Consider the following 25,204-nt stretch of genomic DNA (forward strand, 5'->3'; position numbering starts at 1 on the left):
TCCAGGCAAGAATACTAGAGTCGGTTGCCATTCCCTTCTCCAGGGAATCTTCCTGACCTAGGGATTGGCCCCCAGTCTCCTATATTGCAGGCAGATTCTTTACCCTCTGAGCCACTTGGAAAGCCCAGAAAGAAAACATAATTCCAGAGAAAGCCATGTAAGCCACCTTTCATAGCAGCTATGATAATCCCTCAAAGTCTGAGAATTACATATATTTTTTAAATTATGAATTTAAAAATTCCATCTCCCATTCATCAGCTTCCACTCCTACTCAACTTTTTTGAATAAAGGAGCAGATAATGCTGCCCCTTTTATGCTTGTACAGTGTAAGTTTTCTTCATAGTATCCAAGCTAAATAAACTTTTGAGTTTTAGGGTCAGTGTGGAAAATTTGGGATCAGCCATAGAGAAAACTTCCTTTTAAATCACTTGCCCTCCTCTTCCCCTTTCAACTCTTCACTTCTCACTCTATTTTTAGTTAGAGCAGCTTCTTACTTTGTATAGTTTCCTTTTATTTCTAGATTGAGAATTATCTATTCTTTACCATATCTGATCATAGAAATGAAGAAATGTGGATTGTGATAAAAATTTCTGACAAGTGAGCCCTTGAGAACTCTGAAGACTAACTTCAATTTTATTTGCAACTTTCATTCCAAATGTGAGGCTGTCTTGTCTCTTTTTCTATCTGCCTATTCTTTTAGTCCTGTAGTTTGGTAATTATTAGTTACTCTTTTACTGATTGATTATTTTTAATTGCCTCTTTTAAATAAACCAGAGCTTCTTTAGCTTTTAAAACTTTATATTTGTGTCAACTTTCTGTGTTTTATTCCATTTTTCACAAATAGATGAAATATGTCTTCTGCTTTCCTTTCATCACCAAATTCTCTGTGGTCTTCTCCTACATGATTTATATCTTCTCAACTTCAGTGAGCTTGAAAACACAAAACTAGGCGTCTATGACTCAGTGGAATTCCAAAGTATAAACTGATTATACAATTTAGTCTTTATCAGAATAATGTAATATTCTTCTGAACAGGTTTTTGAGAACTAAGATTCTAATATAACTTTTTTGTTCTCTGGATATGCATTCATTCACATTGCTCTGTCTCATATGGCCTGGTGGCCATCAATGCATTCACCATAAAGTCATAGAACTTTAGAACTGGGAAGGACAGTGTATATGTGTATGTGTGTGTGTGTGTGTGTGTGTGTGTGTGTGTATTAGTTGCGTAGTCTTGTCTCACTCTTTGTGACTCTCATGAACTGGAGCCCACCAGGCTCCTCTGGCGATGAAATTCTCTAGGCAAGAGTACTGGAGTGGGTAGCCATTCTGTTCTCCAAGGGATCTTCCTGACCTAGGGATCGAACCCAATTCTCCTGCATTGCAGGCAGATTCTTTACCACCTGAGCCACCACTCTTTCTTGGGTGGATCAGTTGAGGTCACAGAAGCCTCAAAGTTCATGTTACTAGAGCCAGGATTAACACCCCCATCTCCTAAATACACTGGGCTGAATCAGGACTCCTGGGCTATTCTTTTCTTTACATAGGTTCATTTCTCCATGTAACAGAATAGCAATCTGTGCTTATCACTACAAGATGTTGCTGGAAATCATATCCTTCAGGAGTTGGTTATAATTGGTAATAATCTCATGGAAACAATATTAAAATTATGTGATATGTTCTGATCAAGACTTCATCATAGATTTGAGAAACAGTATATTGAACACAGGTCTATAATAATTAAAAAAAACACCATTGTCCAATAAAATAGACTTAAAAGTGCAGACTGATCAAATACAGTATTAATATCGGTGTCCCTATAATGGTGGAAGCATTTAAACAATGAATCAATGGCAGGTGAGCATTTGCCTAGGGTGAGCTCATTGAGTTGAGCCCAGAAGGCCCAGCAATCTGTTTTCTGAGCAAAGAAAACAATCGAACACTGGTCTCCTACTATTAGCTTTCTTTGTAGCTTGGAATGCATGGCTTTTATTATTCAGCTTTATTCAGGTTTTTTTTTTTTTTAACATTTCATTTTGAACAGAAACAGCACTATGGATTTTTGCATCTTCCATTTAAGGGAAAATTCCTGTGTGGATTGTGGCCATTAATCATCAAGAAAACAGTTTAGAAACAGGTTGAACACTCTGAGTTCCACTTTTTGATGCACAGTCCACCCCCAGATTAACAGTTTGTATCAGAAAAAGACAAAGAAATGTAACGGGGTGTCATTGCCTTCTCCGAACATGATAATAGCAATTATTTTTCAACATTTGAAAAATTTAAAAGATATCCTTCATCTTTTAAGCCCTATCCTTAGATCTATGACTTATATCCTTACTTGGCTGGTTTTATAATTCCCTCTCTTTTTGAAAATGATGGTAATAGAGATTGCTTTTTTTTTTTTCAGTGTTCTTCCTTGGGAAAGCAAAAATTTAGTTCAACCTTTGATTAAGTCCTAGAATTATTTTTGAGATTTTTACAGGTGGGTGATATCCCCAAATCTAGTAATCAGTATTGTCAAGTATGATTTTATATGAACATCAACATAACTGCTCAATGGGCAGTGGGATCTTACTCAATATGCCAATATGACTTACAGGCTTAATTATAAATTTTTATTTTCCTACAATTTGGAAAAACTTTGCTAGCAGTATTTGGATAGCTGGGATCTTGGGGGGCAAGCAAGAGATTTCTTTTAATAAATTCTCATCTAGCAAGCAGCAGCTTTCAAAGCCCTTCCCCTGGGCTAGGGGTGTGACAGTCTAGGGAGTCGGAGAGCAGAAGCCCACTTTTCCAATGGAGAAGCGCATTCAAGTCACCACTGCGTTGATTTGTTTCTAGATAAGTCGTGCTCCCTGTGTGTATGTGTGTCTAGCCCCTCAGTCGTGCTCCACTCTGCGACCCCTTGGACTGTAGCCCCCTGGGCTCCTCTGTCCATGGTCTTCTCCAGGCAAGAAGACTGGAATGGGTTGCCACTTCGGTGTTCCTTACCACTTGTGGCTCAGCTGGTGAAGAAACCGCCCGCAATGCGGGAGACCTGGATTCGATCCCTGGGTTGGGAAGATCCTCTGGAGAAGGGAAAGGCTATCCACTCCAGTATTCTGGCCTAGAGAATTCCATGGACTAGTCCATGGGGTTGCAAAGAGTCAGACACGACTGAGCGACTTTCACTTTCCTTACCACTAGCGTCACCTGAGAAGCCCGTACTTTCTATTTTATTTTTATTTATTTATTTATTTTATTTTATTTTTTTCTTTTTATTTATTTATTTATTTATTTATTTTAAATTTTAAAATCTTTAATTCTTACATGCATTCCCAAACATGACCCCCCCCTCCCACCTCTTTCCCCACAACATCTCTCTGGGTCATCCCCATGTACTTTCTATTTTAAATGTCAAATAACAGAAAACCAAGGGCGGCAGATTAACGAGGCTTGAGAAACGCTCTTTGGGAATGGTTCCCGTAAAAAGTAGCCGGCATCTTCTCTCTGGTGCCGCTAGGTGGCACCCGGGATCCCCGGGAAGGCATCTCTGGACTGAGACTGGGCAGGCAGGGGAGAAGCCAGGCTGAGCAGACACGGTCCGGAATTCACTCACGCCAAGGCCCGGCTGACCACCCTTCGGGTCCCGGCGACCCCGGGGAGGACCTGCAAAGCCACCAGGCGAACAGGAGGTGGAAGTTCCCGGGCCCTGCGCTGGGGGAGGGCTCCGACCCCCAAACTGCAACTCTGGGGAAGGTCACCGAACCTTCCCAGATAGTACCAGAGTCCAGAGGGGCCTTGGGAGGGTGGTGCTCCGGGCGCCAACATGCTTGGACTGGGAATGGAGTTCCATCTGCAGAGTGGGTGTTGCAGGAACATATCGGTAAAGTGGAGACAAGTTAGTGCCCATGTATTTCACCTCACAAGAGGAGCTATTTCCCCGCTGTCCAGTGGGTGACGAGTGCCCGTGGTTTCCCCAGTCTGGTGGGACTGACTGGAAGCTAATTTGAGGACTGCTGAGAGGGTGAGGTGGGACAGGTACTCTGAATGGCGGAGGTGGGGGTGTGTGGGGGGAATGGGGGTGGGTGATGGCGGCGGGGGTCGCGGGGAGACTGGGGATGGTGAAGAATAATTGTGTTCCTCAAGACTCACCTCAAAGAAGCCTCCCCTATCTATCCTGCCCCCTCCCCTGCTGAATTAAGTAACGTTCAGCCGCTGTGTCCTAATACACTGTATACCACCTCTGGCTCCGTTTAGCACACTGTAGTAATGTCCTTTCGGAGAAGGCAATGGCACCCCACTCCAGTACTCTTGCCTGGAAAATCCCATGGGCGGAGGAACCTGGCAGGCTGCAGTCCACCGGGTAGCGAAGAGTCCGACACGACTGAGTGACTTCACTTTCACTTTTCACTTTCATGCATTGGAGAAGGAAATGGCAACCCACTCCAGTGTTCTTGCCTGGAGAACCCCAGGGACGAGGGAGCCTGGGGGGCTGCCGTCTTTGGGGTCGCCCAGAGTCGGACACGACTGAAGCGACTTAGCAGCAGCAGCAGCAGCAGCAGCAGCAGTAATGTCCTTTAACACTGCCATTCATTTAGAGAATGGTCTTTTTGCTCTTCTCCTTGCCTCCTTTCTTACCATGGTGTTTGATACATAGTAAATATTTGTGATGGTTAATTTTACAAGTCAACTAGACTAGACCATGGTGCCCAGATTTTTGGTCAACCACCAGTCTGGATATTGCTGTGAAGTTATTTTTAAGATGAGGTTAACATTTAAATCAATAGTCTCTGAGTAAAGCAGATTACTCTCCTTTACTGGGTGGGCCTCATCAAATCACTTAAAGGCATTATGAGGAAAACAAACTGAGGTCTCCAGAAGAAAGAATTGCCTTCAAACCATCTTCAGACTTGAGGTGCAACATCCACTCTTCCCTAGGTCTCCTTCCTGCTGGCCTAACCTGCTGATTTGGAATTGTCAGCCTCCACAGTCTAGTGAGCCAGTTTCTCAAACTGAATCTCTCTGTTTGTAGATATAGATGTTAATAGATATATGTATACATGTATGTGTATGTATGTTCTACTGGTTCTGTATCTCTGGAAAACCCTAACTAATACAATATCCTTTTAAAAAAATCTAGTTTACATTTATCAGCATATATTATAATAAGACTTTATTTTCAGATTCCACATGTAGATGAAATCGTGTATTTGTCTTTCTCTGTCTGCCTTTTTTCACTTAGTACAATGTTCAAGGTCCATGCTTGTCACAAATGGCAAGACTTCATTTCTTATTATGGCTGAGTAATATTCCAGTGTGTGTGAGAGTGTGTGTGTGTGTATACCATATTTTCTTTATGCATTCATCTGTTGATGGACACTTAGGTTCTTTCGCTATCTTGGCAATTGTAAATAATATTGCAGTGAACATGGGTACCCATATCTTTTCATGTTTGTATGTTTGTTTTCTTTGGATAAATATGCAGAAGTGGAATTGCTTAATTGTATGATAGTTCTGGGCTTCCCAGGTGGCTCTAGGGGTAAAGAACCTGCCTGCCAATGCAGGAGACATAATGAGCCACAGGTTTTATCCTTAGATCAGGAAGACACCCTGGAGGAGGGCATGGCAATCCACTCCAGTATTCTTCTCTGGAGAATCCCATGGACAGAGGAGCCTGGCAGGCTACAGTCCATAGGGTTGCAAAGAGTCAGACACAATTGAAGTGACTTAGCATAGAGAACACACACATGATAGTTCTATTTTAAATTTTTTGGAGGAACTGTGACTCGATAGTGCCAAGGTCATGATGTGGGAAAGAAACTTGTTATTTAGAGCCATAAAATAGGGACAAGTGGGTCTAGGAGCCTTAGTTATAAGAAATGACGTTCAGGGATTTGGAAGAATCCAGACTTTCTAGCCTATTAGGTTATAGTAACAATTGTAGATTTTGTTTTATTCAATGTAATTGGATTGTAATTAGAATCCATTGAGAATTAGTCTTCCCTTAAGGAGACAGAACAGATCTCAGGACTTCAAATAAAAGTTTGATAAAGAGCCACTTAGGCTGCCAAAGTAAAAAAATAGCTTCTCAACTTAAGTCAGAATTATATGGGACGTTAGCAGAAGAAACGTGTCTTGTGATTAGGAACAACCTTTTCTTTGACATGCTTTGCTATAGGAGACTCCAAATAGAGTCAGTCCTTTTCTTCACTACATGATGATAGTCAAAGTCTAAAGTTGTAATTGTGTATATATTGTGATTTTAGGGATTAATCGAATCTTGATGTCTACACCAATTCAGAGAGGCTTTGAAATTTCCTCTACTTCTCCCAAATATCATGTTGACATTGGAAAGAACAATGGATTCTCATAGGATAAATATAGGGTAAGATAACCTTTAATATTGACTGGAGAAGTTTTGTTGGATTATAAATTGGTAGGATCAGCTCACCCACTGAAATATCAATGTGTGAATCTGGGAATGCAAACCTGTCCTTCACTGGGTGCTCATGTTTGTAACCCCAGCTTTCTGTCTGTCATAGATACGGTAACCCTAAAGTTACTTAAGTTGAGAATGAGCTCAGAGTAACAAAGGGCTGTAAAACTGGAGGGGTCTTTTTGTGTGTGTTAGTCGCTCAGTGGTGTCTGACTTTGCGACCCCATGGACTGTAGCCATCCAGGCTCCTCTGTCTGTGGAATGCTCCAGGCAAGAATACTGGAGTGGGTTGCCATGCCCTCCTCCATGGGATCTTTCTGATCCAGGCATTGAACCCAGGATTTGGGTTGAGGATATTCTGAGCAGCAAGTACTCAAATTCAAGATGTGCTGGACTCTTCCTAAACTGAACCTTGCAACTGGAGGTGAAAGCAGTTGTACTGGGTAGAATCTTTCCTATTAGGATAGTTCCATTCCTTCTCAGTTAGGAGAGTGAGACCTTCTTAAACAGGGAACATAATAGCCACTTGCACAAAGGAATAATTTTCCTTTGTGTTTGGTGTACAATATTTTAGGAGTTTTGAATTTCTTTGGATATATCTGGGCAAATGGAATTCTAGAAGTTGAATTTCGGCTGAAGGGTCATTTGGCCAAAAAGTTTGCATTTGGGACTTCTCATGTGGCACTAGTGGTAAAGAACCCGCCTGCCAAAGCAGTAGATGTAAGAGACGTAGGTTCGATCCCTGGGTTGGGAAGATCCCCGGAGAAGGACATGGCAATGCCACTCCAGTATTCTTGCCTGGAGAATTTCATGGACAGAGGAGCCTGGCGGGCTAATAGTCCATGGGGTTGCACATAATTGGACATGACTGAAATGACTTAGCACTAAACTAAACTAGTATTTTATTAAAGCTACTTTCTTTCTCTATTCTTTCTTGCCATTAAGAAAGGCAAATACTTTGAAATGACTACATGACAAGAAAATAAAAATTTGAAAAGAAATAAACAAGAAAGATCCCTGCCTGGTTGCCTTTGACCCTGTCTAGCTTTATTTTGCAGACAGTAATTCTGGGTGTCCTGGCTTTCTTGCTGCTATACTTTTCATATTCAGCACACTGATGAGCTTGAATTATTCTTTTGTTAACTCAGAAGGTTGCAAATGATAAAAGGCAGCAGGTCAAACTTGAGACAGTTTTCTAAATGAAAAAAATATTTTGTTTAATATCCAACTCCCAAATTAGGGACATTGAATCAACTAATTTCTGGAAAAGAAGAAAGGGCATGTATCAGAAATTTAGGTAAGGCACTGGCCGATAGATGTGTTAGCATACAGCCCCCAAATGTAGGAAATCTGTTTATTGAAAAGAGTATCTAATTCAAAACAACTAATATTTCCCCACTGAATATTATGAGTAAGAATAGCACACAAACACAAGTGATACATTTGGTTCTTTTATGTAATCTGATGTTTTTTTGCATTTCCAGACGCCAGGATATGCTTGCCCTCACGTGTAAATATGGATGAACATTTATTTTCTGGTTGATTAGGAATGTTCACATCCTTTGGTTTCATGTGGGTAACAGATGTCTTGTGGGTAACAGATGTCTTGGCTTTTATAGACTAATTGGCAAAAAGGGGGAAGAAGAGGATAATTAAAAGGGTGGGAGGAGACACAAGAAAAGTGCAATCTTCCTTGTGGGGAAAAGTCTAATAGGCCTCCTTATTACGGGTAATTACCTTCTTCTTCAACTTCATTTGCTATCCCTTTCTGTATGACTCAAGTACAGTGTAATGAGAAAGTATAAAATAAATAAATGTTAAGTCTGGCCTGTTGTCTGCTAACAGATTATCCTATCGTAGAATATTCTAGTGCAATTGACTCAATTAACGTCAGTTTTTTAAAAAAACAAAATATGAACGTGTCTTGTCTCTAATGGCAACCTATGTTTTAACTGGAAACACTAGAATTCTATGTTGAGTCTTGCATTTTTTATTTCCCACCAATTCACTATGTGCAAGATTAACTATGTTGTAGATTATGTGTTAGATACACATCTTAGGTTCTTTTTAGTTTGCTGTTTGTTCTCTGTCAGTGATATACAGTAGAGCTAATTGACTTAGAGTAAATGAGGACATTTAGCAATTGTTTGAAGCCATTATCATCAATAAATTCTCAATTTTGTCAGTGTTTTCCATTGTGCAGGATTTAAAGTAAACATGTCACCTGTCACTTACTATGACTTAACTGTATCACTTTGGTCTGTATTATTCTTCTGATTGGTACCTTTTACTTTAAACTGAGGGATATTTTTATAGCCTGTTAAACATTCAGTGAGTATCTACATTATTCCTTGATAAGAACTATTTTGTAATCATTGCTATAAGGAGCCAGTAATGCTTCCAAGAGAAAGTATGATTAGGTATACTTAGAAACTTACACTTGAAAAACACTTAAACCAACTGAAAGGTAAGGTTATTTATACTAGATGTAAGGCACAGGATATTTGACCACCGGTCTCTCAGTCCCATGGACGGAGGAGCCTGGTAGGCCGTAGTCCATGGGGTTGCTAAGAGTCGGACACGACTGAACGACTTCACTTTCACTTTTTACTTTCATGCATTGGAGAAGGAAATGGCAACCTACTCCAGTGTTCTTGCCTGGAGAATCCCAGGGATGGGGGAACCTCATGGGCTGCCGTCTATGGGGTTGCACAGAGTCAGACACGACTGAAGCAACTTAGCAGCAGCAGCAGCAGTTCTAAAAAAATAGGTAGAATTTGTTTAAAAAGATTATTTGAACAATAAAGATAAAAATCTGAATTGTCCATTGTTAAGTAATTTTAATTGGTTTTTGCTGTATGAGAACTATATGTTATTCTAAAAGTAAAATATTATTTTCTTATATATAAAATATAAATGTTATAATAAGTTATATTTCATCTACCATTGCTAGAAACTGGTGAGGTGGGAAGATGATTTTTGTACTCATCTTGTTTTTAAAATAATATCAGCTTTGGTAGGATAGAAACAACATTGTTTAGGTAGTCTAATGACTGACACATCAGTTCAGTCAGTTGATCTTTTTGAGCCTCATTTCATTGTCTGTGAAATGGAGAGAGTGACAACTAACTCCTGTGGTTGCACTGGGAATTGTACGCAATGATAAGCACATATGAGACTAGCGTATGTTTAGCTGCTGAGGACCTTATGGTTGTCTTCACTCACTGGACCCATATCCCTAAGTTATGTGCCTTGATTTCCAGGTTACGCTTCTCCTGGAAATTAAAAATTCAGGGAGACTCTGATGAGGAATGTAGTAACAAATGGTTCGAAACTATGTGTTGGGACATTTATTCTTCCCAACTTCAAATGCTTGAAGTATGAGGCTGAAGAATAACCACAGTAGGGTGGGTTTTTTTTTTTAACTTTAAAAGAGCTTTCCATACTTTGTGGTTGTAAATTTCCATAAGTTGTAATTTAATAGAATCGTAAAATAAATAATACTCAGTGAAACTTCAGGATTTCTGGACCTACTGCCCCTCCCCTGGTTCATTTCCCATTTTCAGAGGAAGGCATTGAAACCCTGTAAGGTTAAAGACCTTCTTCAAAGTCAATCAGCAAGGGAGCAATAGAGCTAGGACTGGAACCTTCATCTTTTCCTGAACTCTTTATCTATACCATCACCAGATCATCCTGCTGTGTCATCATTTGGGATCTAGCCTGGGCCATTAAAAGAATGAGAACATTCAACTCACTCGGCAGTATGAAGGAGATGCATTTCTTTGTAATGTTTTTCCAATGGTCTGTGTACCTAGTTCTTTCAATCATTCCTATATGAATTACAAATGTATTCTGATTGTTTCATAGAACAACTAGCTCTAACTCCTCCAGTATAAGGAGACATAGTCACTAATTACATAGTAATTAGTAGTCACTAATTGACATAGTGCTCTCTAGGTATCAGGCATTATTCTAAGGGCTTCACATAGATTAATCATTTTATTTTCCACAACAGCACTATGGGGAGGAATCCCTTGTCATTCATATAAGGAAATGGAGGCACAGAGGAGGCAAGCAGTAGCCAAATATGAAGGTCTCTGTCAAATTAGAATCAGAAGATGCTAGAGAGAGAGATTCTACTGTCAGAAGATACCTGGGTGGATGGATCTTTATTATATGAGCTCTGTTTTATGCAGAAAGAGTGCCTTAAAACCTTTCAAATCATCTACATTTTATATATCTAGTTCTATTGAATCCCAATCAGTCTACATTATAAGGTTCTACCACAGCACATAAATATCAACAAAAGATTGTATTTATTTATATTGATAACCAGTGGTATAAATATAACCAGTTATGCTTGGTCCAGTGTTGATAACAAAATGGTATTTTATTTCATGATTGTAAGTCCCTTAGTATGTAATAATAAAAACAGTTATGGAGATAGTATTTTACTGGTCAAGAAAAATTATCAAAAGAAGAGAGAATTTCTATTAATCAATATGTGGTTTTTCTTTCTTACACATGCAATTATATAGAAATATTATTATCTGTATTGCTTACATTGATATTTGAATTTGAGTATAAAAATAGCCATTAATGTATCAAATATTTTACAGGTAGAAAATCAGCTCCAATCTGAGTAATTAGCAATTTCAAGACTAATTTGAATAAAAACGGTTGGATGGAAAAACTTTGGACATTCATTTATTGCAGAGGGGTGTTGTGATTTAACAAAACCTTCATTAAGTAATGATACAAAAGGCTTATTCAGTACTTTTCTATTTAAAAGTAATTCAAATGAAATTTGAATAAGTTACTCACAACCACTGGATTGTTCATGATAGATATTTTACATCAGAACAGAAGTACTCTACTACTTTGATCATGTGAGTTAATGTGGGGTGTGTGTGTGTGTGTGTGTTTATTAAGTGGGGAATGTTGTGCAAACTTGTGAAGGGAACAGATTAACAAAGTCTAATTTTTGTTGATGTAGATTTATTGCATTCTACAATTGATGTGTTTTGCTCTATTGAATAGATGTGTTCATTAAAGAAACTTGCCTGGAGGTCATGGTCTGTATTCAAATGACTCTCATTCTAAGATGTATTCTTTAGTGAAAAAGGGGATATATAATGGCTCATCAGTGCCTTAAAGGTACTGTGACAATACAATACTGTTAAAATATCATGGAATATAAATGTAAAGAGTCACACAATTTTTTAAAGCTGTGACTATCTGTGGTTAGATTTGTGTTTTTAGCATGTTGACTTTAAAGTTTAAAGGAGAAATTGTAAATGAACAGAATACATTGGATTGTTTGGATAGTGAGCACCTTAAACAATGCTTAAATGCTCTACAAATGATGCTGGACTGCACTTTTAGGTTGCTGTGTTACTGTATCCTAGCGTTTCATAGGAACTATTGATTTAGGAATGAGCTGGTTGAGTTTGAAAAGGAGGGATTTACACCAAGGGTGAGAAAATTGTTTAAAGATATAGTATCAACTGAAGAGATTGCTTATAAAAATATAAGCAATAGTAAGTGCTGATTGGGCAATGCTTTTGATAAAGCGCATGGCCGAGAGAGTAACAGCTTTAGCATGTATGTTTTATCCAGTGCTATTAAACTGCCTCTCAGTTTTCATGAAGATTGACTTTCTTTGCATGAAAACTTTCGCATCTTAAAGCGTTTTGCCTTATCTTTTCCAGGTTTGAAGTGTGTTTGTCTTTTGTGTGACTCTTCAAACTTTACCTGCCAAACAGAAGGAGCATGTTGGGCTTCTGTTATGTTAACCAATGGAAAGGAACAGGTGATCAAGTCCTGTGTCTCTCTCCCAGAATTAAATGCACAAGTCTTCTGTCATAGTTCCAACAATGTTACCAAAACGGAATGCTGCTTCACAGATTTTTGCAACAACATAACACTGCACCTTCCAACAGGTAAAGGGTTTATCTTTGTTCTTTCCGAATTTCATTTTACTCTTGGGAAATTATAAGCATGATAGAAATCAAACTGTCTTATGTTTCTTTAAATAACAAAATCTGTTTTACAGTTCTTTCTATTTTTTTGGTAAAATTCTCTAGAGCCTAGCTGAGGTTGATTTTTTAAAAATTGTACAAGACTGTCGAAACACTGACAACAGCATAACAATTTTGAAGAAATCTGTCCACATGAATTGTATTTTTTGAAGTGATTAATGAATCTAGAATAAAATATAAACGTTTATGTATCCTTTTAAAGGAAAGAAATTAAAATGTATATCAAGAAAAAAGAGAAAAAAGAGCAAAACTGAAAATAGTAGATTGCCAACTTTTATGGAAACAGAATCTTTTTCTCATGGGTGCCTTCTGCATATCTTCGTCTGACCACACTCAAGTGAGAGCACTTGTTAGCATAAAGACAGAGTAGAATTTGACCTTCTATTATTGTGCGAATATATTGCTGCCTTTCCCACAATTTCATGGAGCTTCATTCTAATTTATAAGATACAAAAATCTTAATCTGGCCTTTTATCTGGAATCTGAAATTTGAGAGACTATTAAAGAGGTAAGCAATTCAAATGAAAAACTAATTTATAACATGAAAATGTCCTGATAGTAAGTTTTCTTTAATATGTTAGTATATATACAGAAATAGATACCCTTCTTCACAAATGAATGTTTGAAAGTACTGTTATCCAGTCTCAGATATTCATATATCACCGTATTCTACTATAGTATTTTAACATATTATTATTATTAATAAATTAGCGGCTCCTTTTTTTTTTGCTGGAAAACATTTACTTTATGCAAAAAACAAGTTTACTTGGCATAAATAGAAGATAACTAAGTAAATAAACAAACAAATGTACTGACTGTATTTCTGGTAGCTATTTTACATTTTCTTTTTAAGAGAAGATAGTCATGTTAAAAACATACTGACATGAAATGAGACATTTTGATACATAATCAGAAAAACTAAGAGAACCAGAGAAGAAAATCTGGTGTGATTTAATGTTATTTAGTATCATATTGGTTTACCACTTCAATAAAATCATTTCATATACCACCGTTGATACTTGTCACATTCTTTGGGAAACATTATTCTAAAGCATTATCTATTATTATGTGTTACAACCTCAGAGGAATATTTCATCCCTGAAAGCTACTAGGAGTCTTGGATTTTGCCCCACAATTATTCTGTCTCAGATTCTATAGACTTCCTTGATTTGGTAGTCATTTGATACCTATTGTGATACAAGAATTTGTTTTCCATATGCTTTCTTCCCTGGTTTTGGTAGACTAGAGACATGAAGATCCCCTATATTTGATGATGTTCTTCCCATGACCAAGATCAAAAAGACTGAGGGGAAGGAAATTCTCCATATTAGTCTGTGGCAATGACCTCTTTAATGTGTCTTCTCAATAAAGAATTATCCATAAGAACATGTTCTGCCAGTCAGTAGGGGTACAAGATAATACTGTGCAACAAAATGTCTAGGAGGACAAAATGTTTCACATACAGCTGGGCAAATTAAAGGTACTGAGTGCAGTCAGGATGTGAATCCTTCCCAGTTCAGTTCTAAATTCTGCCTAACTACTGAGATGCCTGTATTCTACCTTCAAGTCCAGTTGGGAACCAGCCTTTCTTAAAAAAAAAACAAAAAACAATTTTATTGAGGTATAATTTAGATATAATGAAATGCACACATCTCAAGTGTATGGTTCGATGTGTTTTGACACATACATTTATGTAACTGCCACATTTCTATTACCTCAAAATGTCCTCAGGCAGTCTCCACTTTCACCAAAGCCAGGAGACTGATTTTCTAATCCTTGTAGATTAGATTTATTTTTCCTGGAGTTTCACATCAGAGGAGTCCTATGGAGGAGATTATTTTGCACTTGGCTTCTTTCATTCATCCTGTTTTTGAGATTTATTCAGGAAGCTTGTTACCTTTTAACTGCTGGGTAATATGCCTTTGTCTGTTTTGCTTTGTTCTTTTTACACACCCATCCACAATGGGGATTCAGGTTGTTTCCATTTGTGGGCTGTTGTTAACAAAGCTGCTGTGAACAACTGATTACTAGTCTTTGGATGTATGTCATCTTCTCTTGAGAAAGTATCTAAGAGTAGAATTGAAGGGTCGTATGCCAAAGCCTTTGACTGTGTGGATCACAATAAACTGTGGAAAATTCTGAAAGAGATGGGAATACCAGACCACCTGACCTGCCTCTTGAGAAATCTGTATGCAGGTCAGGAAGCAACAGTTAGAACTGGACATGGAACAACAGACTGGCTCCAAATAGGAAAAGGAGTACGTCAAGTCTGTATATTGTCACCCTGCTTATTTAACTTATATGCAGAGAAAATGCATCATCATGAGAAATGCTGGACTGGAAGAAACACAAGCTGGAATCAAGATTGCCAGGAGAAATATCAATAACCTCAGATATGCAGATGACACCACCCTTATGGCAGAAAATGAAGAGGAGCTAAAAAGCCTCTTGATGAAAGTGAAAGTGGAAAGTGAAAAAGTTGGCTTAAAGCTCAACATTCAGAAAATGAAGATCATGGCATCCAGTCCCATCACTTCATGGAAAATAGATGGGGAAACAGTGGAAACAGTGTCAGACTTTATTTTGGGGGGCTCCAAAATCACTGCAGATGGTGATTGCAGCCATGAAATTAAAAGACGCTTACTCTTTGAAAGAAAAGTTATGACCAACCTAGATGGCATATTCAAAAGCAGAGACATTACTTTGCCAATTAAGGTCTGTCTAGTCAAAGCTATGTTTTTTCTTGTGGTCATGTATGGGTGTGAGAGTTGGACTGTGAAGAAGGCAGAGCACCGAAGAATTCATGCTTTTGAACTGTGGTGTTGGAGAAGACTCTTGAGAGTCACTTGGACTGCAAGGAGATCCAACCAGTCCATTCTGCAGGAGATAAGCCCTGGGATTTCTTTGGAAGGAATGGTGCAGAAGCTGAAACTCCAGTACTTTGGCCACCTCATGCGAAGAGTTGACTCATTGGAAAAGACTGTGATGCTGGGAGGGATTGGGGGCAGGAGGAGAAGGGGACGACAGAAGATGAGATGGCTGGATGGCGTCACTGACTCAATGGACGTGAGTCTGAGTGAACTCCGGGAGTTGGTGATGGACAGGGAGGCCTGGCATGCTGCAATTCATGGGGTCGCAAAGAGTCAGACACGACTGAGCAACTGAACTGAACTGATGATAACTATATGTTTAATTTTTAAATCTAATCTCCCAAATAGTTTTCAAATTGCTTGTACCATTTTGTATCCCCAATAGAAATGTCTGATAGTTCCAGTTGGTCCATACATTTTAGCACTTAGTATAATCAGTCTTTTAAATTGTGGACATTCAAGTGATTGTGTAGTGGTATTTCATTGTGGTTTTCATTTGCATTGCCTTAATGATTCAGTCAGTCAGTTCAGTTCAGTCACTCAGTCGTGTCCGACTCTTTGTGACCCCACAAATTGCAGCACGCCAGGCCTCCCGGTCCATCACCAACTCCCAGAGTTCACTCAAACTCATGACCATCGAGTAGGTGATGCCATCCAGCCATCTCATCCTCTGTCGTCCCCTTCTCCTCCTGCCCCTAATCCCTCCCAACATCAGAGCCTTTTCCAGTGAGCCAACTTTTCACATGAGGTGGCCAAAGCACTGGAGTTTCAGCTTCAGCATCATTCCTTCCAAAGAAATCCCAGGACTGATCTTCTTTAGAATGGTCTGGTTGGAGCTCCTTGCAGTCCAAGAGACTCTCAAGAGTCTTCTCCAATACCACAGTTCAAAAGCATCAATTCTTTGGCACTCAGCTTTCTTCACAGTCCAACTCTCACTTCCATACATGACCACAGGAAAAACCATAGCCTTGACTAGACGAATCTTTGTTGGCAATGTCTCTGCCTTTGAATGTGCTATCTAGGTTGGTCATAACTCCTTCCAAGGAGAAAGCGTGGATTTCTTGGCTGCAATCACCATCTGCAGTGATTTTGGAGCCCCCCAAAATAAAGTCTGACACTGTTTCCATTGTTTCCCCATCTATTTTCCATGAAGTGATGGGACCGGATGCCATAATCTTAGTTTTCTGAATGTTGAGCTATAAGCCAACTTTTTCACTCTCCACTTTCAGTTTCATCAAGAGGCTTTTGAGTTCCTCTTCACTTTCTGCCATAAGGGTGGTGTCATCTGCATATCTGAGGTTATTGATATTTCTCCTGGCAATCTTGATTCCAGCTTGTGCTTCTTCCAGCCCAGCATTTCTCAGGATGTACTCTGCATATAAATTAAATAAGCAGGGTGACAATATACAGCCTTGACGTACTCCTTTTTTATTTGGACCCAGTCTGTTGTTCCATGTCCACTTCTAACTGTTGCTTCCTGACCTGCATACACGTTTCTCAAGAGGCAGGTCAGGTGGTCTGGTATTCCCATCTCTTTCAGAATTTTTCACAGTTTATTGTGATCCACACAATCAAAGGCTTTGGCATAGTCAATAAGGCAGAAATAGATGTTTTTCTGGAACTCTCTTTCTTTTTTGATGATCCAGCGGATGTTGGCAATTTGATCGCTGGTTCCTCTGCCTTTTCTAAAGCCAGCTTGAATGTCTGGAAGTTCACGGTTCACGTACTGCTGAAGCCTGGCTTGGAGAATTTTGAGCATTACTTTTTTTTTGTTGTTGTTGCTGGATTTGGTTTTATTCCAATGTTATCCAAGTATCACTGCTTTGGTAATCATTGTTTTAAGAGTTCATTTTTCTGAGATTTTTTGAATACTCTTCTATGAAGATGTTTTTATAACAGAGGTTGTTATTTTAAGTCTTATTTCAAATATCTTCTATGAGCATTACTTTACTAGTGTGTGAGATGAGTGCAGTTGTGCGGTAGTTTGAGCATTCTTTGGCATTGCCTTTCTTTGGGATTGGAATGAAAACTGACCTTTTCCAGTCCTGTGGCCACTGCTGAATTTTCCAAATTTGCTGACATATTGAGTGCAGCACTTCATGTTAAATTATTTTTTCTTGTGCATATTAGACATTTATATTTCTTTCTTTATAAAGTGTCAAATCTTTTGCATATTAAATTCATTTTTTTTGTTATGGATGACTTTAAGATTCTTTATATATTCTGAATACAAGTCCTTCATCTGATAGGTTTATAATGAGGATTTTCTCACATTCTATGGATTTTGACATTTTGTTTCCTTGATGGTGTCTTTTGGAGAGTAGAAGATAAAATTTGAAGTGCACTTTATTTTTTAAAAAATTATTAATGGTTCATATATTTCATGTCCTAAGAAATCTTTATGTATCCAAAGGTCATAAATTTGTTCTTTTATGGCTTCTTCTAGGAATTGTAACATTTTAGCTTTTACATTTAAGCCCATGTTTAGTTTAAATTTAATTTTTGTTATTTTGTGAGGTTAAGTGGAATATTTATTGTTTCCATGTGTATTTGAAGTTGTTCCCAGCATCATTTATTGCAAAATCCATCCTTTCAATTTCTTTGACCTTTTGATTGAAAATAAAGTGACCATATGTATATGGGTATATTTCTGGCCTCCAAATGTCTATACTTATGTCACTATGAAACTTATGTCACTCTTGATTATTATAGCTTTAAAGTAAGTATTAAAATCAGATAATATGACCCTTCCAACTTCGTTCATTTTCAAGTTGATTTGCTATCCTCAGTTATTTGCATTTCCATTTTAGAATTGGTAATTCCCTGGAAGTCCAGTGGTCAAGACTACAGTCCCACTGCAGAGTGCACAGGTTTGATCCCTGGTTAGGGAACTCCGGGATACTGCTGCACAGCCAAAAAAAGAAAAAGTGGAAAAAATAAATTTTTGAATCATTTTGAGAACTTTCATAAAAATAACAATGCTGAATTTTTTATTAGATTGAGTTGAGTATGGATTAGTTGGAGAAAATAGTCATGTAACAATGTTAACTTTTTTGATCCATAAACATAGTATATTTTTCCATTTATTTAGTTTTACTTCAGTTACTCTTAGTACATCTTATACATATTTTGCTTGGACTTTTCTCTAAATATTGCATGTTTTAGATGCTATCATAAATGGTATTTTTGACATCTCCATTTCTAAATGTTAACTGCCAGTGTATGAAAATAAAATTAATGTTATATATTGACCTTATATCCTATAAGCTTATGAGAATAACATATTTTAGTAGCTTTTAAAAAATTCTCTGACATTTTCTACATACAGAATAATTTTGTCTGTGAGTACAGTCAAAATTACATCTTCCTTTCTGGTCTCTATGCATTTTATTTTATTTTTTTCTTGCTTTTTTTGCACTGACTAGGATCACCAATATGATGATGAGTAGGAGTGGTTAACGTAAATATCCTTGTCTTTTTCCTGGTTCTAGGAGGAATGCCCTCACTCTTTTACCATCAAGTATGAAGGTTTTTTTTTGGTTTGTTTGTGTTTTGGTAGACCATTGTTATCAACTGAGAAAATTTGCTTTTATTCCTGGTTTGGGGAAAGTCTTTTAAAAAATCATGAATGAATATTAATATTTTCAAGTATTTTCATGGATTTATTGAGATTATAACATGATTTCTTTACTGATATGATGGATTACCTTGATTAATTTTCAAAGATTACTTATAACTGGGAAGGTATGTATGCTAGTAATTAATTTGTCTACAAAGAAATGCTTTGTGACGTTTAATGATATCAAATTTCTTTAATAAAGTAAGAATTTGTTTCCTTTAGTGACATGGTATGGTAAATTGACATTCCGTTGAGTAGGACTGCATGTGCAGTCATCTTGTATTGGATGTTCTTTCTGTGAGGCAGCGCTGAGTGGTTATTAGCTGTGTTTGGAACAGCAGCTGTTGGAGAGGAGTTGGAGTTGGGGACCCTCAGACTGAGCAGTGACACAGCCAGTGCCAGTAACTTTGCTACTTTTGTGTCATCAGTAAGTGTGGTTGATATCCCCTGCTTTGCCTAAAGAGAATGTATCCATTTCAAATGTGATCACGCATATATGAAATATATAAATGTGCTCTGAAAAGCAGACAGTGTGACATTTCTACAGTACTTAATACGCTGCATCACACTCATGAGTAAACTGGTAGAAGAAAAGGTCGAGAGGTGACCAGAACAGGGTGAAGAAAATCTGGGACTTCTCTTTTCAGTTGCAGCTGAAAGCCAAGTGGGTGCTTGCCTCTTGGCTCTTTCAGCCATCACCCCAGACTACGGGGTCGCTTCTGGATAGCTGACTTGGCGTAGATATCGTGACTACTCTTGTCATGTTTCAGCCGTCTCTTTTCTGTCCTTGAGTCCTGCTTATGATGATTGAGCTCTGGCTATATTTCTTTGTGACAAAATTCCTACCCTCAATATATCTTGTGACTGTTTTCTCCTCAATTCCTCTTCCTGATGGTGTCCTTATAACTCAGCACCTGGAAATCTGTAGTCACAAACTCTTGCCCTCCTAAAATCCTTCTAAGTGTTTGATTCTAATTCTTCTTAGACTAGGAGCTTTCATACAGGTTTCCACTGTGACACACAGAAACACATTTTGTATAATTTCCCCCATATGCACACATATCTGAAATAGAATTTTACAAAATATTCTTACTTGTAAAATGTGTAAGATACTCCATGCTTCCATTAAGTAACCAAGATTTGATTTAGATCACATAAAATTCAATCACTTGCCCTTAAAAAAGTACTTCTTTGTTTGACATTGCATGCAGGTTTAATCCTTAGGAGTTAATTTTTTTGATAGAAGTAATTTTATAGTTTGGTAGACATATAACATTAGAAAAAATTGCTTGTTTCCCTGGAGCTTATTCTGTTAGTATATTTGATGTCACTGGAGTGACCTTCAAGTTCAACTATTATCACAAATATTTAGAGGGTTTTTTCTTATGTAAACTTGAAAGCAAACAATCATTTCCAAAAACAGTTGTGTTTTGACTAGTGCTTGGACTTCATGTCTCTGCTAATAGCAAATATGTTATTATTTTCATTAGGCAGCATACCAAATATATTTAGAAATTACAATTAAATACAGGCAATGCAAATCAATTAAGCAAGAGAAACATATTTTATGTAGTGTAACCTAATTTATTACCATTTATTTTTAGACCAGATAAAAACAACTCTTTTAAACTCCAAAAATATCCACCCACCTTTCCAGATGCTGCTTGTCTTGCCCTGACTCCAGTGACTTTAGATTTAGTACTTCTCAGGCTTTATTAAATTTCTTTCACAGTAACTCATGCACATTGTCCATTCACAACTCCCTCTGAAATTAAGAGAGAATCCACTTTGGTAGGAAAAATTCAGCTTCAAAAGTAAATGATGTATTATTAACTCTTAAAGAATATTTCCATTTCAATAAAAAAAAAAAAGGCCTTATTTACCCAAATGTGTACTTTTTGGGTGGAGGATAGGGGAGGGAGGTTGTTTGTAGGGTGAAAAAACAAATAATAAATGAAAGAGTTACATTTTTTGGAAAAAGTTACAAGAGATGTTTTGGGTGTGTGTCCCTATAATGGGTTCTGTCTGTGAGCCCTCTAATAAATTTCACAGTTTCTTCACTGATTTAGTTTAAGTTGGACCTTTTGTATCTATTCTTCAAGCTTCTTAAATTCTTTTCCCTATATTTTCTAATATTTGAGTCTCTGATTATTTTAATATCTACAGCTTCTATGAATTTGAATCTGCTGATTTCTATTCTTGGTTGGCCACTTTCCTTGTGTGTTTTGTAATTTTTTGATTATGAGCTCATGTTTTGAGAATCATATCTGGAGGAAACTTTTTTTTAAATATAAATTTATTTATTTTAATTGGAAGTTAATTACTTTACAATATTGTATTGGTTTTGCCATACAAATATCATATATAGAGGATATAATATAATACAATATAATATAATATAATATATATCATATCATATCATATATAGAGGAAACTTTTGAGGCCTATTTTAAAATATATTCCTCCAGAGGAGATTTATATTAGCTTCTGCCAGGTATCTGGAGGTGCTACCAACTGAAATCTATTCAGTGTTTTGATTAGGGTTTTTTTTTGCCAACATATAGCATGAATTCTGGCTCTAAGTATGCCTATACAGATGCACACTTATGGTGAGAATCTCTTTTAAGAGATTTTTTTTTTTTCCTGCTCTACTGAAAGTGAAGATTGAGACAAACAAATAGATGAATATAGACCCAGTGTCTCTCTGCAGAACATTTCCTATTTAGTTTCATTTTCAGTGTAATACCATTCATTTAACTGATTTATACTAGGATCTCTGACCTGACCTTTTGTGATTTCAGGAACCATGTTTTATCTCCTGATAAACTAAGCACTTAACTACCAAGGACTGGGAGATGCCTCCAGGGTAAATGGACTTCCTAGTGCTCAGATATCTCTTTGGATCTGAATTTTATTTTTGGTTGCTGAGTAATTCATTTATTTCCCTACCAGGTTAATCATATAATAGAAAAAATTTTTCATTTGTATTTTATTCAGCATTTTTTGTGTATGCTGTACTAAGAAGGGCTTCTGTGGACATCTAAAGTGTAACTTGGCAGAAGTGGAAATTCCATGATGGTTTATTTTTGAAATGATGCTGGCGTAATTATCTATCCATCTGGAAGACGACAGGGCTGTACCACAGTGTCATACCATATACAAAAATAAATTACAGCTTGATTAAATATCTAATTGTGAAACATAAAACAATTTAAATGTCAGAGGAAAATTTAGGGAGAAAAAAGATTTTTATGACTTTACAGTATGGAAGCTGTTTTAGATAAGACAGGAAATCCAACTGTTATAAAAGGAAAAGACATAATTGACTACATGGAAACTAAAATAAAAATGAATAATAAAAGATAACATAAGTGAAACCAAAGATAAATGAAATATGGTATAGAAATATTTGTAATATATATGACTAGAAAAATAGGTAACTATTTAAAAAGTAATGAGCCTCTGTGTGTGTGTGTGTGTGTGTGTGTGTCCATGTACATGGCAAGAGAAGGAGTGAAAAGAGGGAGGAAAGAGAGTGTTAAATGAAAAAAATGGGCAAAAAACACATTTTACAGAAATTTTATAGAAGAAAATATTCAAAGTGGTCAAGTATTAAAAAGATGATCAAATACTGAAAAAATAAATGTTGGGGAGAGGCAAACTAGTAACATACCATTTTTTTCCATCCATTGGATTGGTAAAAGTTAAAGGAGGATGTTTTCAACTAAAAGTGTCAGACACTTAGATAATATCTTAACCAATGAGGGAGTTCACAGCCTCAACATGATAAGAAATCTGAAATAGGTTCTTTCTTTGATTTGTTAGCATACAGACTCAACAATGTCAACAGCCTACTTTCAGTTTTCTTTTCCTGAGAGTCAGTGAACACCATCGTTGTTTACAGTATTATTATCTAACTTTCTGATACTCTTATTTGGAAAGATTTTCCTCCTGCATATCTGCTTTTTCTAGCAAGGGAAATGTTGGGTTTTGCTACTAGCAATCTCAAGATTCAGAGAAAAGTGAAAAAACATGAGTGGCTCAATTTGAGTCGTCTAATAGAAACTGCCATGTTTAGCAGAAATATCAAAGGTCTCTTTCCTTACTACCAGTTTAAAATGGATGTAAATTCATCTCCTTCTAACCCCAGGGAGGAGGCTTGGATTTATTACTAAGCAGAACGGGGGGAAAAAAAGAAACCAAAGATAAAACAACTTTAAAACAAACCCAAAACCTAATTTTTGGAAAGGTGCAGACATAGCCTAGCCATCACAGAGATTTTACACCTGCGTTTCCATTGCCCGAGTGGTACTCTCCAGAAGAAAAGCTTTAAAAAAAAAAAAAAAATTTGACCCAGATTAATAGTGTCCCCAGTGGCCTGCCAGAAGAAAGTTCAGACTCTCTGGAGAGAGGTAATTTAATATTAGGTCTCAGAGAAACACACACAAACACTTTTGCAAGGACATGAGGAGTACATAGTGAAGAGCAAGCACTCCAAGTTCACAGGGTTTCAAAATGACATGAGCATGAGCCAGCGGAAGAGGGCACAAGGTTTCATATGTTGGAGTTATCAGACAATAATCATAGAGCACCCATTCTTCTAAGTTTAAAGAAGCAAAAGGAACATTTAAAACATTTCTTAGAGAATAGGAAATTGTAAAAATATAATGGACTAGTAGATTTGAACAATAAAAGAAGAAAACTTTTTAATATTAAAACTACAGTAACAAAAATTAGAAACTTAATGTATAGGTTCAACAACAATTGGTACAACAGCAACTGAAGAGAGAATTAGGGATCTGAAATACAGGTCAAAAGAAACTATTTTGTATGCAGTAATATAGAGAATACAAAATAGAAAATATGGAAGAGAGGATGATAATTAGAGGAAAGTATGAGAAGGTTTGATATGTGCTTTGATATACATATATGTGATATATGTGCGTTAATATACAATGCATATATTAAATAAAAATGTTGACATTTCTATTAGTAGCAGGTAAAATTATATTACTAGAGTTAAAAAAGATCCCCTTTTAATGACTAAAGTTTCAATTTATGAGAGATTCTTAATAAATTAAAATTTCTGTGTGCTTAAGAATATTGTCTCAGAAATAGAGAAAATATTTACAGATGTATAAGGAAAAATAGAGAAGTCCATGATCTCAGAAGGGGATTTTAATATACCATTGTCTTGGTAATAGAATAAATAGATCTTAAAAAAAACAGTGAGACTACATGAGGCTGAAAACAACATGATTTATGAACAACATAACTTTTAGAAAATTATAACATAAATTATAATAGTCTTATGACATATCTGTAAGGAACATTTCAAAGCCCAAGAGGTTCTACCACAAAATTCCACTAAATTTCCAGGAATAGATAATTGTGTAATTATTACACAAACTCCTCCAAACCGTGCACAAAGAGGAAACACTCCTTAACCCATTCTGTGCATAACTTTGATATCAAAACCCTACAAAGACAGTATGAAAAAAGAAACAGCAAGTCATTCTCATCCATGAGAATGTGTCTCCTGCCTTGCAGGTGGGTTTGCTTACTGATGAGCCACCAGGGAGGCCCAAACATCTGAAATAATTTCTTTTACGTGAAAGAGAAAGGGAAACTTCTGTATAATTTCCTCTGTCGTTACTAGCTAAACCCAGTTTTAATGAATATAGAAACAGCAAAACAAGTCATCCAGAGTTCTACCTACTTATGGGTTGTATTTGACCTACAGACAGCTTTCATTTGATGTATATAGTTTCTGGGGGAAAAGTGAATTTCTTTATAATGTTAAACATTGAGTCATAATATAAAAATATAGATACCTGGCTTATCTTGGGGCTTCCCTGATAGCTCAGTTGGTAAAGAATCCACCTGCAATGCAAGAGACTCTGGTTCAATTCCTGGTTTGGGAAGATCCGCTGGAGAAAGGATAGGCTACCCACTCCAGTATTCTTGGGCTTTCCTTGTGGCTCAGCTGGTAAAGAATCTGCCTGCAATGCATGAGACCTGGGTATGATCCCTGGGTTGGGAAGATCCCTTGGAGAAAGGAAAGGTTACCCACTCCAGTATTCTGGCCTAGAGAATTCCATGGACTAAAAATCAGAAGATTTGGCGTCCTTGAAGTCTCCCTCTTGGTATCAGATGGCTGAAGCAGAAGTGACTGACTTCCTTATTGGGCATGAGCTTTCCTTGTTCATTCATTCACTCATTCAGTCCTTATTGAGCTTATATCCTGGTAACC

General features: G+C 37.1%; 1 protein-coding gene across 5 annotated transcripts in view; it reads left to right on the forward strand.

Moving 5' to 3' along the window:
* Positions 1-25,204, forward strand: part of ACVR1C (activin A receptor type 1C) — an 83,623-nt gene that overhangs the window by 16,369 nt on the left and 42,050 nt on the right. For 2 of the 5 annotated variants that reach the window (XM_069577499.1, XM_069577503.1), the window contains exon 2: positions 12,133-12,363. In XM_069577499.1, the coding sequence (XP_069433600.1) occupies positions 12,133-12,363 (231 nt within the window). Of the gene's footprint in view, positions 1-3,537; positions 4,010-6,251; positions 6,371-11,040; positions 11,311-12,132; positions 12,364-25,204 lie in introns of those variants that run through there. The other 3 variants (XM_069577502.1, XM_069577501.1, XM_069577500.1) reach the window with 3 other exon arrangements.

Source organism: Ovis canadensis, chromosome 2, assembly GCF_042477335.2.
Source record: "Ovis canadensis isolate MfBH-ARS-UI-01 breed Bighorn chromosome 2, ARS-UI_OviCan_v2, whole genome shotgun sequence".
In the NCBI taxonomy this organism is placed as follows: Eukaryota; Metazoa; Chordata; class Mammalia; order Artiodactyla; family Bovidae; genus Ovis; species Ovis canadensis.